General features: G+C 40.3%; 1 protein-coding gene across 1 annotated transcript in view; it reads right to left on the bottom strand.

The window, feature by feature from the left end:
• spred1 (sprouty related EVH1 domain containing 1) overlaps window positions 1–10,557 on the bottom strand; it is a 40,050-nt gene extending 29,493 nt beyond the window's left edge. The window contains exon 1 of the mRNA XM_031747225.2: window positions 9,462–10,557. Coding sequence (XP_031603085.1) covers window positions 9,462–9,493 — 32 coding nt within the window. The 5' untranslated portion in view covers window positions 9,494–10,557. The remainder of the gene's footprint in view (window positions 1–9,461) is intronic.
• Between the last annotated feature and the right edge of the window lie 5,284 nt (window positions 10,558–15,841).

Below are 15,841 nucleotides of genomic sequence, written 5' to 3'. Positions count from 1 at the left end.
CAAAAAGCATGCTAAATGAATCACAAAAAAAATAAATAAAACTGGAAAAAATAAGGAGATCTTTCGAGTGAGTGCAGACAGGAATGTGGATAGGGCTGCACAGACTCAGAGATCTAAATACTATAGCACAGACTTAGCTAATGGGGGAAAAAAGGGTTATGTAAACAGTCTTTTTCCACATCTTATCCAAAAACACATCAATCTGCTAGGGATGTGCATGACTAGTTGACTAGACAATGAAATGTTGCTGCTCCTGCTAGCTAGTAACCACAATACTAGTGGTGCAAAACTACTTCTTTATATTTATTAACGTACAATAGCAACTAACTGTGTGAAAAGTTACAGTGCACGCGCTACTATTTGAGAGAAGACAACCGCACACCTCCTTCTACTTGACAGGAAGGCATAAACAAGCAAGGTGGAAAATAAGACAGAAGATAAACACGTAAACCAACAGAGTTCTACAGATGTAGAAAATGACAACTGTGTCCGAGTAAGACAACAAGATTAAGCGAGAACCACATTCAGCACAGGCATGTGGACATTAGCTTGTGAGGAAGAGGGCTACTTGTGTTAACCCTGTTAATGATCACAATATGATAACCACTTCTGTCCGTGTGACAAACGCTGCAATGGCATTTAAAAAACGATTTGATTGCTGAAGAATGAGATTAACAGTTTTAAAAAATGCAAAAAATATTTTGATTTTGCTTCATTTTGACTGTTTTCTTACTTTTAGACTAGTCGGCTCTTTGAACAACTAAAAATGAATCAGTCAGGAGCAGAGGAGCTGATATACAGTCCAGCTTTATTTTTTAGTGCATGAATATGTAAATGTGAGTGTATTTTGTCATTACATAAAGGAATAACCAAAGCTGTTATCACACATTTACATACATCTCTGAACTTTTCTAGACAAGATCTGGCTGAGTTGTATGTGACAATGCATAAGACCAAATCAGGCAGATTGGGCGTCCTACTCTCTATTAGAGAATAGACCAAGTACTGTAACTGTCTGGACCACACCAAGTAAGTGTCTCTCTTGGTTTCCTACTTGCTGAAAGAGAACCACCTATTATGTACTACTGTGTGTGAGAAGTAGAATATGAATAATTGTACTTTTTATTCATCTGGTATGTCTCTCAACTGAAACTATGTCACTCCTGATAAATGGCTATTTACATACTTTACAGATTGTGTACAAAAATGCAGATAACACTTGCACACTGAGAAGAGAAGAGAAGAGAAGAGAAGAGAAGAGAAGAGAAGAGAAGAGAAGAGAAGAGAACTGTGGAGCACGTGCAGTGCAGGCAGTCAGGCAGGCCTGAGCCTCGAGGCCGGCTGCTCCAGTGTGTGGTGGAGAAGGGGGATCCTGGGACAGCCATTTCCTAAGTGGACAAAGTGGCCGTTTGTCTGCTCCTCTGGCCCAACACTCGCTGGACTCCAAGCTTGCCATCATGCTTTGCTCCTGTCTCAGCTTTGGGCTTCCCACCCCAAAGGGGAGTGGTGGAGAAGAGAGCAGGAGGATTGGGGATATTTTGGGGGATGTAATGAAAGAAAGACAGGAGGGGGGAGAAGAAGGGAAGGAGAATGAAGACGAGAGCAAGAGACGAGGGGAGAGAGAGAAAGGATGTGGCCTGAGCCCTGGGTGCTCTCCAAGTTGCCCTCCCTTTCCACTCTGTCTCCCCCTCCAGTCCAGCCCCTCCCTGGCCTGCCTCACTCTACACAATGGCCGCTTCTCTGCTGAAATTTCACGTTATTGGATCCCGGGCCTGGAGTTTTGTCCTCCCACAATGTCCAGGCAGCGGAGCATGCTGCAGGGGAGACACACTCTGCAAGCTAAAAGCTGGAAAACCATTCCTCCTTTCATTAGCATCAGAAAAGGGGAGAAAAGCCCCCTCGGCACCACCTCTTTTATCCCCCCCCCCCCCCCACCATCTCTCCCCCATATCAAAACTGGAGGAAGGCTGTCAAGCACAGTCAAGCTCCACTAGACCACTTTGGCTTGTAGGACTTTTTATATTATTGGGTGGGAAGTCATTAAAATATCATTGGGAAAATAAACACAAGCTACTTATGCCAATCCGATTCCATAGCTTATCCGCTGAGAAGAAAGTGATCGCTAGGAAAGTGGGTGGGACGTGGAAGATTTAGCAAAAAGGAACTCTGGGCGTTTGAGTCGCTTGCTTTACTTCAGCAGCTGTTATCACAGGAAAAATGTGATGTTTTGACATTTCCTTAAGTACATGACCTAAAGTATACCAAGTGTAGAAGTATTAAGAAGGGGGAACTATTTTACCTCTATTTAACAAGTTAAGGCGAGTCTTCAGAGTGTATATTGCAGGTTTCTACTAAAAATACCTCACAAATCATTCATTCTGCAATGCCAGTATAACCCATTTAATACCATACAGAAGATCATTTCAGTGCCTATATCTTTGAAACCAGGTGGCCTACTGCCACAGCAAGAGTGTGAATGAGAAAGAAGAGCAGCCAATGGAAGTAACACAACACACTCAGGTGAAGGCAGAGCAGTCGACACAAAAACGGACAAGATATTTTCTTCCTTTCAAACGTCTCTAAGTGTAATCATGTAATTATAACAGGAATTTGCAATGTCAGTTATAAAACTGAAGCAGTGTGTATTGTGATTCTGTCTGTCAGACAACAACATGGTTATAAAAATAATAATTAGAGCCGTGCCAAGAAGCAACTGGAATGGCTTGAAGGGCTATGTTTCTGTTGTCATGCCATTGTCGTTCTGCTGTCTGACAACGGGAATACAAAAATATTAACATGGTAACAACTTTATTAAAATTCAGCTTTACTAAAACAAAGTAAATGTGAGGGCTGAGAATATATGAGAGGTACACAGATGGAACAGAAACCTAGCATAGTTAAGCCACACCTAGTCCTTGTTTAGTCACTGCAAATGGGGTCTTCCTCAATTTATGCTCTTTAGCATTTCAAAGCAGTTCTGGACAGTATTTGGCCATACATTCAAAATGAGTGAGTGGCATTAGCTTTATTACCTTTGTAATGTGCCAATTTAAGGTTCTTCCATTGCCCAAAAAGAAAAAACATAGAAGTACACTGGGTATATACATACATGAAGTATTTATGTATAAATAAACATGAAGACTTTTACGTGCTGTAACAACAGGGCACTTGGTCTGCTTTGCTCGCAAATGAGATATTTCAGAGTTGGGAGTTAGCAAAAGCGACTCTAGCAAGGATATAACAATGGCCGACTGCAGATCGACATTCAGAATTTATTAGGGTAGGTCTGTGCTACTCAGACGAATCTGTTCACCAGGCAGGGGTTGCTCTTATCTCCTTTTGATGTCAGAGGGGGAAATCTGAGTGGCTTTTTTTTTTTTTTTTTTTTTTTTTTTTTAGAGTTTTTCAGATACATGCAGAAAAGGAAAAAATGTTTCATGGATCTCTGGGCTCACTGAAGACACAAAAATCTGTTGAAAGTTGATGAAAATCTAAATTTTACACATCTCCTTCACCGTTACATGAATGAGAGGCTCGTACATGCAATAAAACAAAAAAAGTATGTTATTCTAAGACCGAAAAGACAAACTAATGGCACACATTCTTTCACTGCGATCATGCCTCATTGAAGAAATAAATAACATGCAATCTGGGAACCAGCCATCGATTCCAACAGTGCATCTAATCTGAATGGTGCAAACTAGCTAGCCAATTAGCCATGGTTCAAATCTCCCAAATAACCAGAGGCAAACTCAAGGGCACAGACTTACCCCAAAACAAACACCAACATGGCCAAACATGGATGCAGTGCAAATTATGACATAAGGTCAGAGCAAAACACTTTTAAAGAGACTCTCTTGTTACCCATTAACAGAAGTAACAATAGGACAATGCCTAAAGAAACACTAGCATGACAAGCCTGCGTACATTAACTGCAGTGAAAACCAATACGCTTGCTATAGAAAGAGAAGTGAAAGAGAAATTTGCCCTATCTCCTCTCAACACCTCAGGCTGCTGGTGAGTCATCTCGCTCACAAGAACATTCAGCTTAGCTACCAACTGACTCAGGGAAAAAAAAAAAAAAAAAAAAAGAACAGGCTTACTGTGCTGCTGCACCACACAGTGAATCTCGTCTTCAAAATGTCTCACCGTTCTTTCATACAAAAAAAGTACCTAATGCATACGACAAATTAACCGGTCATTGTCATGTCTGTTGTTATCTGTCACATACAGCAGTTAGTGGCTCGGATTACCCTGTAGTCTAAATCAAAGATAGACCAAACCAGTGCACGAATGTCAGATCTACTCACTCAGATGGCATTTCTAACACTGATTTTCAAACCAACCCCTCCATTACTGGATTGGGCCCGCAACCCCAACAGCAATGTTGTAGGTGCCGCTGCACTGTGGCACTATAAATCAAAAGATTCCCATATGTGTATCAAATGCCAAAAAAACTATTCTCAAACATCAATCAAAGCCACATATTGAGATGATCTTAATTTGAACCACAAGCATTTGGAAAATTAAAACCTCGTGCCTGCCATTACAACAAAAAGAGGAAAAAGAGGAACCACAAATTTCGACTGCTGCAGCGTCTCTGGGCTGCTTTGATGTAAGAGTAGTCCCCAAAGACCAACCATCTACTCGTCATAGCTACTTTGAAACTAATGGGGAAACAGGAAGCTAAGGGGACAAGGCAGCCATCTAGCTGTGGGAGAAACTATTGATATATCTCAGGAGGAACTTGGGAAGGTCAAACCACCAAACCAAGATGATGGCCCATGAACGTTAAAAGAAACTGCAATGACAAGTTGTATATCATCACAGCACGCCCAGTTGTTAGGAGTACTATAACATTATCAGCATTATGAATCGTGAATTTTTCAAGCAGCTCTTAGATGAACCTCTTCCTCTCAATAAAAGTCTGTTCCAAATTCTAAATATAGTCCCTAGACAGCAAAAAATGTGATCAAAACTTTCCTGAGCAGATAAAAATACATATTCTTCCAGGCCTCTAATTTTAATCCCATTTAAAAATGTGAATCATTAAGCAATTTATTTGATAACATGTTATGTGCTCATAAATCCCTCATCTAGGATCTGGCTCGATCTTTCCCAGAAACCCATATACACGCCAAATGTTTCCAGAGAAATACCGTAAACACTGCAGTGTGTCTACACAGACGCACACACAGAAACCCCTTCCTGTTTTCAAAGCGTTTGCAAACTCAATCAAAGACACAAGGTTTAGGATTTACATCTGTGCCCTTTTATGTCTGTGGCCTCACAGGAAAGAACCATCTTAGCCCAGCTGCAGCAGAGAGCTCACTACAAGGCTCAGCCTTCATGCTCCCGCATGCAGCATAACTGAAAACAATATCCACAATTCAGACACTTAGTGCTAAAAGCACTTCTTAGAGGCATTAGGATATGGTCTGTGAACATCAGAGGACCGTCCTGACAAAGAAATAAAGATAATCGCCGCTATGTGGATGCTGTGATGGAGACACACACACACACACACACACACACACACACACACACACACACACACACACACACACACACACACACACACACACACACACACACACTTCTGGTGGCTTAACAGTATATATATCTACACATAGCATACATTCACATCAGGTCTTTCTCTTAAAAACCTGTAAATTGGTTTGAAATATCCTCCAAATACACTGCTGACATTTATGGCAGTTTATGTGTGCTCCTAAAATACTTCAAGAGGAAATGAAAAACTTAAAGAGGGAAGTGGCTTGGGTTTAAAATACACAGAATCCAGGACCAAATCTGGCCATGGGAATGGAACAGCCCAACACTATACAAGGCCTGTTTGTATGTTAACATGTCTCAGTTACAGCCAAAGCCCACTGATTGCACAAAGGTTCATTGAGACAATGCAGCAGCTTCTAATAAATAGGCAGACGTTCGGACATTGATACTCTCTACACAAGTTTTAGGATTACAAAACATTTTATTAGGTGAACACTGAGTCAAAGTCTGTAGAAAGACATTGTAAACTTCCCAATATATCCTAACATATAAGACATATATGTACTTCCTAAATCTGCCATGCATCTAATGAAATATAAGAATGCAACCATCAACCAGTCAAGTACAATACTTTTATAAGTGCTCTTACATATCTATATATACACATATTTGTCAAATAACACCATTTCATTAGCCTCTTAACTACTGCAGCCACAACCATCACTTCCTCAAAAGAATACAGAAGCAAAACCAAAGACGTGGTTAGCTCAGCAGACTTTGTTAAAGGTAAGGTGTGTCTGCAAGCTTAGACAAAGGTTTTGGAGGAGTAGGTGGTGGAGGTCAGAACTAACAACTGGCAGTAACCCCAAATAATACTATCTATAAAAAGGTCCAGGAAATTGTTTAGCTTAACATGAGGGCCACAGGATATAGGCAATTACCCAGGCCATAAAGCACCAACCCTAACAGCTGAAGTAGCTGTCTCCCTTTGTCGTTTCAGGACATGATGGGGGTTGTTTGGGAGGAATGTGTTTGGAAGGCTCCGCAACAGGAATGGGAGTGCAAACCAGCCCACAGGTGATAAGATCACAACAATGGCAGATAAAACGCTGAGCTGTCAAATCAATCACACAGATAGGAAGAGGACACAGGGAGAGGAATCACTAAAAGATCACACTGACAACCGACAATACCACAGCACTACAGGAATCTAAAACAATGAGCCTATACCCTAGACATGTTCGGTGAGGTACTGAGGTAACCGACCTTCACTGATAAAAAGGATGAAGGAATTTTTTTTTAAAGGAAAAAAAAAAGAAACAGACTATATACATGGACCAGCTAAAATATACTAGCAACATTAGCATGTGTTTATTAAAAACTGGAGAAGGATAAAGAAAAGCGGTAATTTGAAAAACAAGAGATATAAGCACAGTACACCTCAAAAAGCAGCCGCCTTGGTAGAGATGAATATTTTAGATAAACGTGACATTCACAAAGAGACTGCTTGCACATACTGTGCTTGCATAAATCTCCCACGTCTCCCAGGAAGACCACAGTCCTCGTCTACAGAATTCACATTAGCCTTACATCACAGCACACATCCCAGACGAGACGCAAACCAAAATCTCACAAGGCTTTAAGTGCGTTCTTGTCATTTCAGCCATGTGAACATTGTTGCACCAAGGCCAAGTAACATGTTCTCAGCAAAGGGCGTGCTGTGTGTAAACCAGTTCGGCTTACCACCTATCATTTAGACTAAACCACCTCAGGGCTATCTGTTCACAAACCATGTGGATACTTTCACGTTAAACGTTTAAAAATCGATGCTGTGTGAGCAAAATGTAAAAAAAAAAAAAAAAAAAAAAAAAAAAAATTAATAATAAAATTAAATAAATAATACATCCTTAGTTACATTTGTGAATAATCCTACACTTGTTCTACATATGAGAAAAAAGGCAGTTTGATTAAGGATTCAGAGGCTCAAAGACCAACGTTTAATTTATCAGTGGAAAGTGGCTCAATTTCACAATGTAATATGGTGAAGACTACTATGAGGGGGGGGGGGGGAATGATTATCCTTGACTCTTAAAAAAATGTGGCACACCAAATCTTTTTTTTTTTTTAATTTAGTCAATAGATGTGTCATGAAAAATATTTCATTAAACAGACGCTTTTCAGCAAAAATAAATGGCTCAGGCAGCGCTCAGTATTCCGTTCACTCCATTACTATGAATCATACAAGAGGAAAGGTGGTGAAATCTTAGCAACAATGTTTGGATCACTTCGCCATTTTAGCTGCTGCCATCATGCTGTGTGGAACTGAGGATTTTTATTTTTTAGCCTGTGGCAGTAGTTCTCAAAAATTGGGGATCTGGGGCGTGGATGAGTTCCCGAGATTATTGAAGGGAGTCGCATCAAATTTAGGAGATGAGGAGGTTTCACCAATTCACACAATTCAAGCTGAATCAAGGTTTATAGCAAATATAGTCTGGGATGAATTCATATGTGAGCTCCTGTGCTTTGACATGAGGAAAAATAAATAAATCCATGACATATGTTACATAAAAACAAAACAGTGTAGTTCAAGGACAAAACCTCCATGCATTAAATCAATCAGCCTCACAAAGGCCAGAAAGATTGAATGGGGGAAAACAAAACAACAACAACAAAAAACATGGGTGTGTTTCAGACATTAAACAGTGACACTGTAAATGGCTGAAAAGGGCATATGACTTCCTCTGTGACAAATGAATTGTGAAAGAAAAATCACGTCGACATGGTTAAGAAAAAACATGTAAAATAAACGACTGGAAAAACGAGCACAGGCGCCTATATGCGACGTATTGTACCGCGAATGCAGAATATGTGATCACTGTGTGACCGTCGGTGCAATGCGAAACAGTGTACAGTGCTGTGAATGGGCAGGCAGGTACTTTATGAATGGAGGGGATCATGTGACCGCAGCACCTCCCGAAGCAGATATTTCTCACTGACTGTCAACAAGCGCACACAAGGGATCAGCCCATTAAAACAATACCAAAATGCGACCTGAAATGGGCGCGACGTGTGCAAAAACACAGCATGCACAGATTATAATCGATGTCCGTAGGTTGTGAGGCTCTGGGCGTGAATGCGATGCCGTTTTTTAAGCGTTTTTATGAATGGAGGATTGTGATATGTAAATGAGCATGATTGAGAAAAAAAATGGCATCTTCGGCTTTTCAATGCCGATATTGCCGCATTAACCGCGAAGAGCCTTCATTAAAGAAAGGCTAGACTTAAAGACAAACACAATCCGCAATATTTTAATCGATGATTATGTTCCGAAATCATGGCGGACAGCAGTTAGACACAGATCGGGGCTGTCAATGCAGAGGACTCTGATCGTGATGTACTGAGCAAGCACTCACATAAAATTATATTTAGATTACTGTCATCTATGCGTCTGCTCCGAACGATCCTTCGTGAATTAATACATTTCCCGAACATATAATAATACACCAAGCAAGCAAAATAAGCAAAGATTAGTACACCTCAAATGTTGTGGCTTTAATGTGAATTCTCACAGCATATACTGGTTAGCAGTATCATAAGCCTACAAAAAAGTAGCAACGAGATTAATATTTTACTACGGATCGATGCCACCGTTTCCCCGGCACGGTTCTGTTTAATCTCACAAGGCAATCCTTTCTATTAGCTTGATAAACAAACAAACAGGGGGGGAAAGTACAACGTGTTTCTTATTGTTGATATTAGTAAAACAAGACGATGAAATGGCAACGTTGCTCGGTTAGAAATGTCACCGGGAACTAACGTAGCTGGATGCTCGGTGTGTTAATATCTACATATATAAGCACATATTGAAGATTAGCTGTGTGTTTGGATGTAAATGATAAAATAATAATAATAATATTAAAATAATGTGTGTGTAAAACAGAACTCACTCGTTGTTTGGATTTGTTGAATCTTCACTCATTTTTTTCCTCACGGGGATCCAAATCCTAGCAATAGCATCGACGACGCAGTGACGGCGGGATAAAATACCACATATATCACCATTTTCCTTCACATACAGAAATAACCCCTATTTCGGATAGTAAATAAACGGCGTACAAGGGGCATGCCTAACTCAGCGTCCCTATGAAAAGCAAGTGAAGCTAGCTGGACGTTAGCTTTTGCTGGCTGGGCTCTAACATTAAATCGCGAGGAGGAATGACAATCGTTGATTCATTTTATCCTCCCTGGAAGTAAAATCCGACCACAACAAATGGGCCATCTGGACCATCCTCTTCAACTGACACAAATCCCCGGCTTGCAAAAATGTGCATAGATCCTCAAAAAATGTAGAAACCGTTGTAGGTTGTATCGTTTGGCAGGTTATTTATGGCTGGCTGTCGAGCATCCATTCGCCAACTTCAGGTCCAGGACAACACTTGAAAAAGCGCTGTGCAGCGTTGCTCCGTCAACGTGTCCGAGTAATTTTCAGTAAAGGCATCCAATGCCCCCCAAAATGGTCCGACTGTTTTCAGTATTAGCACCGACAGTTAAAGTAAAAACACATAGACTTGAAATTTCCTTGAGAACTTGATGGACATCTGCTTTAATCGAACTCCATTTTCAACTCGGGGGGGAATGAAACATCGGAAAAATGGGCGGATATGTCGACCCTCGCTTGAAAAAAGGATCCTTCCGCGACGTAGTAAAAACATAACACTTGTGATAGAAAAAATACCAACCCAGCACACACTTTGCTCTGTATGCTTAAAGAGTAGCGTATATTATACTAAACCGCGTTCCCCCGTAAGCGTATGCAATAAGTTAGTAAGATTTCTTTCTAAAGTTGACCTAAAGTAGTCCCCCCACTTCCCAAAAGAAGTTTCCCTTCAATCACGCATTGAAACAAGAGGGAAGCGTCTGTGTGATAGCACGCAAAGTAGGCTAGAAAATAATTTAGAGGAAGGACCTGAGCTGACACGGAGACTTGGTCATTAACAATTTCTGGTATATTCTTTTTTCAGTTGTATTATCGTGATCTACCTCCCCTCCGAACCGCTTTTAAAATCCTAATGCAAAATAGTGGGGAAGTGCTGCAAATGTACACAACCGAGAGTGCTGCAGCACGTGGAATTATATCAGACCCTCTTCACGATTTATGTGTTTCAAATCAAGATGGTATTTCTATCGCTGAGCGTAGGCCAGGGTTATTTATTATTCAGTGATAGCAGAGTGAAAAGTGAAAGACTGTAAAGCGGCAATTCAGAAAATGAGGATTTTTTTTTCTCTGGAATGTAGAAACAAAAATCTGAGTAGGGCATGGTGTGGGATTTTTGAGAACTGTAATTGGCCGTAAATGTAAATAAAATACAGGCATTAGGATTACACTATAAGCTACAAAAAGGGGTGATCACTAGAGAGTAGGGGACTAAAACAACTGCATGTGGCTCAAAGTCGTGCTGCTAAAACTGCCTTACCTAGCTTCTAAAACTGTACCAGGCAGCTAAAGCTCCCTCCAGAATAAAACAGTCTAAGAAGTTGCCAGAAAAATCCATGTGTGCTTCTATGAATCTTAGTTGCAAATGTGTTAAAAGCCTTTCAGAGCAAATCGGCAGCCTGGTTGCATAAGACTTAAATGCTATTGGATTTCTGTGCTGTGTGGAAAAGGCAAGAGATCAGGCTAAATGATTCTGCCTGGTTGTCATAGTGACAACATGTTGTGTGAGAAGTTTCTTTGTATTTCTCTGGCTTTCATACAGCTTGTGCTACAGTATTATGCTGAGGGCCATATGAAACGTCCCTCTGTGTCACTGTACATACACTACCAGTCAAAAGTTTGGACGCACCTTCTCATTTAATGGTTTTTCTTTATTTTCATGACTATTTACTTTGTAGATTCTCACTGAAGACATCCAGACTATGAATGAACGCGTATGGAATTATGTAGTAAACCAAAAAAATTGAAATAACTCAAATTTTTTTTTAGATTTTAGATTAGTCAAAATAGCCACCCTTTGCTTTGATTACTGCTTTGGACAATCTTGGCATTCTTTTGATGAGCTACATGAGGTCATCACCTGAAATGGTTTTCCAACAGTCTTGAAGGAGTTCCCAGAGATGCTGAGTATTTGTTGGCCCTTTTGCGTTCACTCTGCGGTCCATCCCACTGCAGGATGCTGTGGTAGCCGTGCTGGTTCAGTATGCCTTCATTTTGAATAAATCCCGATCACACCTCCTCCTCCATGCTTCACGGTGGGAACCATGCATGTAGAGATCATCCGTTCACCTTTTCTGCGTCACACAAAGGCACGGCAGGTAGAACCAAAGATCTCAAATTTGGACTTATCAGCCCAAAGCACAGATTTCCACTGGTCTAATGTCCATTCCTTGTGTTTCTTGGCCCAAACAAATCTCTTCTGCTCATTGCTTTTCCTTAGTAGTGGTTTTTTAGCAGCTATTTGACCATTAAGGCCTGATTCGCGCAGTCTCCTCTGAACAGTTGATGTAAAGATGTGTCTGCTACTGGAACTCCGTGTGGCATTTATCTGGGCTCTAATCAGAGGTACTGTTAATTGGCAATTTCTGAGGCTGGTGACTCGAATGAATTTATCCTCAGCAGCAGTGGTGACACTCGGGCTTCCTTTCCTGGGGCGGTCCTCATGTGAGCCAGTTTTGTCATAGCAATGGTATTTGCGACTGCACTTGGGGGACAAATTTAAAGTTTTTGCAATTTTCCGGACTATCGTTTCTCTTCACTTAGCTGATTGGTTTAAAAGGCCTAAAAGTCATTGGACTAGCTGACAAAAATTTAAATATCCATCCATTCATCTACTTTCTTCTGCTTATCCAATTTGGGAGCGTGTAGTATTTGACAAGGCTAACACCAGAGAGACAGTTAAGTATTCATGTTCACATGAATAGTTAACTATGTCTAATTTAGACTTACCCGTTAATCTAATCCATGTATCTCATTGAACTGTGGGAAGAAGTAAAGAGAACCTAGGATACAAGGATTGTTTTTAATACTTGAATTGAAATCCTGTAGAATTAGACTGTAGAACCCACGGACATCACATCCTGTGTTTCTTCCCTTGAGATGTTCTGCCAGGCTTTTAATGCAGCCACCTTCAGTTTTGTCTTCAGTAACTAAAATTATGCCCTATTGGGCTGAGATCAGGTGACTGACTTGGCCACTAAGGAATATCCCATTTCTTTGCCTGGAAAGACTGCTTTTGCGGCATGTTTTGGGTCATTATCTATTTATACCATGAAATACTGCCTGATCAGAGTATACCTCTATACACTTCAGAGTTCTTCCTTCTACTTCTGTCAGCAGTCATATCGTCAATAAACACTACTAATCAGATTCAGTGAGCAGCCATACATGTCCATGGTATAACATTGCCTCCGCCATGTTTGGTAGTGACAAACTTCATGAGCTATTTCATTTTTTCACCATCATTCTGGCAGAAGTTAATCTTGGTTGCATCAGAGCTGGGCAGTCTTGTTTAAACGTTTTCTATCAAAGTCTAATTTGGTTGTGCTGTTCTTGAGTGTAACCAACAAGTGGTTTGCACTTTGTTATAAACCTACTTACATCCACGAAGACTCCTTTTGATTTTAGACTATGTGGCACATTCTTGAGGTTGCTTAACTTTTGTAGATGTTTTGAAGAGGTTTCTCTTAACCTAGAAATGAATTCTGTGATCTTCCAGGTCTATTGGCCAATGTATTCTTTTACATATTGTTCCAATTATCAATCTGATTACTCCCAACGTTTTTGCTATCTCTCCAGTTGGTTTATTTTGTCGTTTTTACACCTTGTGTTGGCCTCATTCACTTGCATGGGCATGTCTTTGAACCTCATATAAAATGTCATGTGAAAAGCTATGAAATTCTAGTTCAAAATTCGGAATCAACTCTTTTATCTGCCTAATTTGTGGAATAGGCTTCTCTTTGTCACGAAACTGCTTGTCAGTCAATTGTCCAGTGAGCCTCTGAAAATGAAGGATTTTATGCATAAAAATGACCATGAATCCAAAACAGACTGCCTGAGAGCAAAAGCTCTCTTGGGATTGTTTTCTCAAAAAAATAATGATTTCAAGCTGACATGAATGTTTATACAAGCAGTCTGTATTATAAACGGGGTAATCAGGTTAGGATACTGCATCTTTGTTTTATTTAACATGGCCTCTTCACTTATTTCTGATTAAGTTACCATGATCAGGTCCAAACGAAGTGTCCCTTGATTCAAAAAGAGCAGAAAAGAACAATGAACATGATTTATTTTTCCTACTAGCATGCCTTTATCCTTTAGAGTATTTAGAGTTCAGGAAGTCAGCCTTCTTTCTCATCTCACAAATGTGGATGACCCTAGTCCATTTCCTGTGTTTTTCACACTGAACATACCACACAAAGTAGCATATTTAAACCAGCCAACAGGAAGTTTAGCTGATAGAAGCATCCCTCCTTGACTTTATTCACTAAATGCAATCAAACTCATCACAATATTCTTCAAGGGAGATATAACATTCCTGCATTGCCAACAAGGAACCACAGAATGGATGATATTTTTAGCCCGATACAATCCTCATTCATCAGATCTAAGCTGATGAGTGAAATGATTTAAAATACCGCAGTCTGATGTGACTGGCGTTAAGTCATGTTCCTTTATTTTTCAGTGACTCTGCAGCATGAATCTTTATTTACTTGAAGCGTCTGATGTATCTTGTAATGTGAAAAGAATGTGATAATTCGATGTAAGCAAAAATTATAAAATTACCAGACAAACTTGTTTCCATTGCGTATTTATTGTTTTCGTGTTTCGCACAAAAAATCCGAATCTAAACTTCAGTAGATAAACAAACTTGCTCATGAAATGAAAGAGATTTTCTCTCCTTAAATCCTTTATTTAAAATACAGCATCAGAAAGCATTTGGACAGCAAAATGTGATCAACTGCACCTAGGATCACATGGGAACCTGTGATTCTGTACCATCCATCCGGTTCACAGTGAGCCCATCTGACACTGGGCGAGTGATTGGACATTTCCTGGACAAGTTGTTAATCCTTCACAGGGCAAAAGTAGATAGACACATAGACATTCATGCTCACATTTGCACCTATATAGCTAATTTTGGAATGGCCACTTAACCTAATCCTGAAAACACTACAAAAAAGGGCTCCAGCAATACTAAGCACTGCACCACTGGGCATGGGAGATTCATCTATAGCAGGCATTTCCAACTCCAGGCCTAAGGGCCGGTGTCCTGCAGGTTTTAGGTGTGTCCTTGATCGAACACAGCTGATTTAAATGGCTAAATGACCTCCTCAACATGTCTTGAAGTTCTCCAGAGGCCCGGTAATGAACTAATCATTTGATTCAGGTGTGTTGATCCAGGGTGATATTTAAAACCTGCAGGACATCGGGCCTTGAGGCCTGGAGTTGGAAACCACTGATCTATAGTTTCTGGCCTGGCCAAGGCAGAGAATCAGATGTGTATCCCTAAACATTTTGCTCTGATCATCTTAGAAGCACAGCAGCTTCTGGAAATGGAGAACTATAACTGTGTAGCCATTCAGTCTGCAGTAAACTCAGGGCAACGAATGACCCATGTAGGCTGATGGTTTGGTGAATGAGTAATCTATTATTCATCCCTTTGTTTGTTATACTGATGTGTATATATATATAAATATATGTATGTATATATGTATTGTAACTGTAACTTTAATTGTAACTAATTGACAACACTAAACCTTTAACCTCATTTAGCCACATTTGTTATTGTGTAGTTTCCAGAAATGATCATCTCCAGCTTGTCTGTGAGGCACACTCGATAACTACAGTGGACTCTCAGTCATGTAGGCCAAGAGGTGTGGCTTACACAAGAGGTGTTGATTTTTTAAGGCCTGGCAGCTGAACACAACAATGCATACCTATGATTAGTGTGGGCCTGGCCTCGGAAGTCTACAACTTTTAGGCAAGCTAATTGCAGGGTGGTGAGTAGAAAAGGTGTAGTGGCTAAGAGGGGAAGGAAGTGTGAAGGCCTTCAGGCGTGTTTGATGTGCTTTGAACCATCTCTCTCTTTCTTTCACTCTTTCTGACTGTTTATGAGCATACGGTATGTAAGATACCAAAGATACAAACATTTATTATCTTGCCTAATCGCCCTCAAAATTCCAGTTTTGAAATCTCTGACTACATTCAAGCAGCATGAGGGGATTTTCAAGAATGTCTCCAAACAAATCCATCTCTCTTTTGAGAGAGATTTATGTGGATAAGTAGATGAGTAAAGTGTGTAAAGCTTAAAGAGCTGGTCTTGTGACCACG

The sequence above is a fragment of the Oreochromis aureus genome, linkage group 19, assembly GCF_013358895.1.
Source record: "Oreochromis aureus strain Israel breed Guangdong linkage group 19, ZZ_aureus, whole genome shotgun sequence".
In the NCBI taxonomy this organism is placed as follows: domain Eukaryota; kingdom Metazoa; phylum Chordata; class Actinopteri; order Cichliformes; family Cichlidae; genus Oreochromis; species Oreochromis aureus.
The sequence above is the reverse complement of the archived record's forward strand: the minus strand, read 5'-3'. Positions and strand labels throughout refer to the sequence as shown.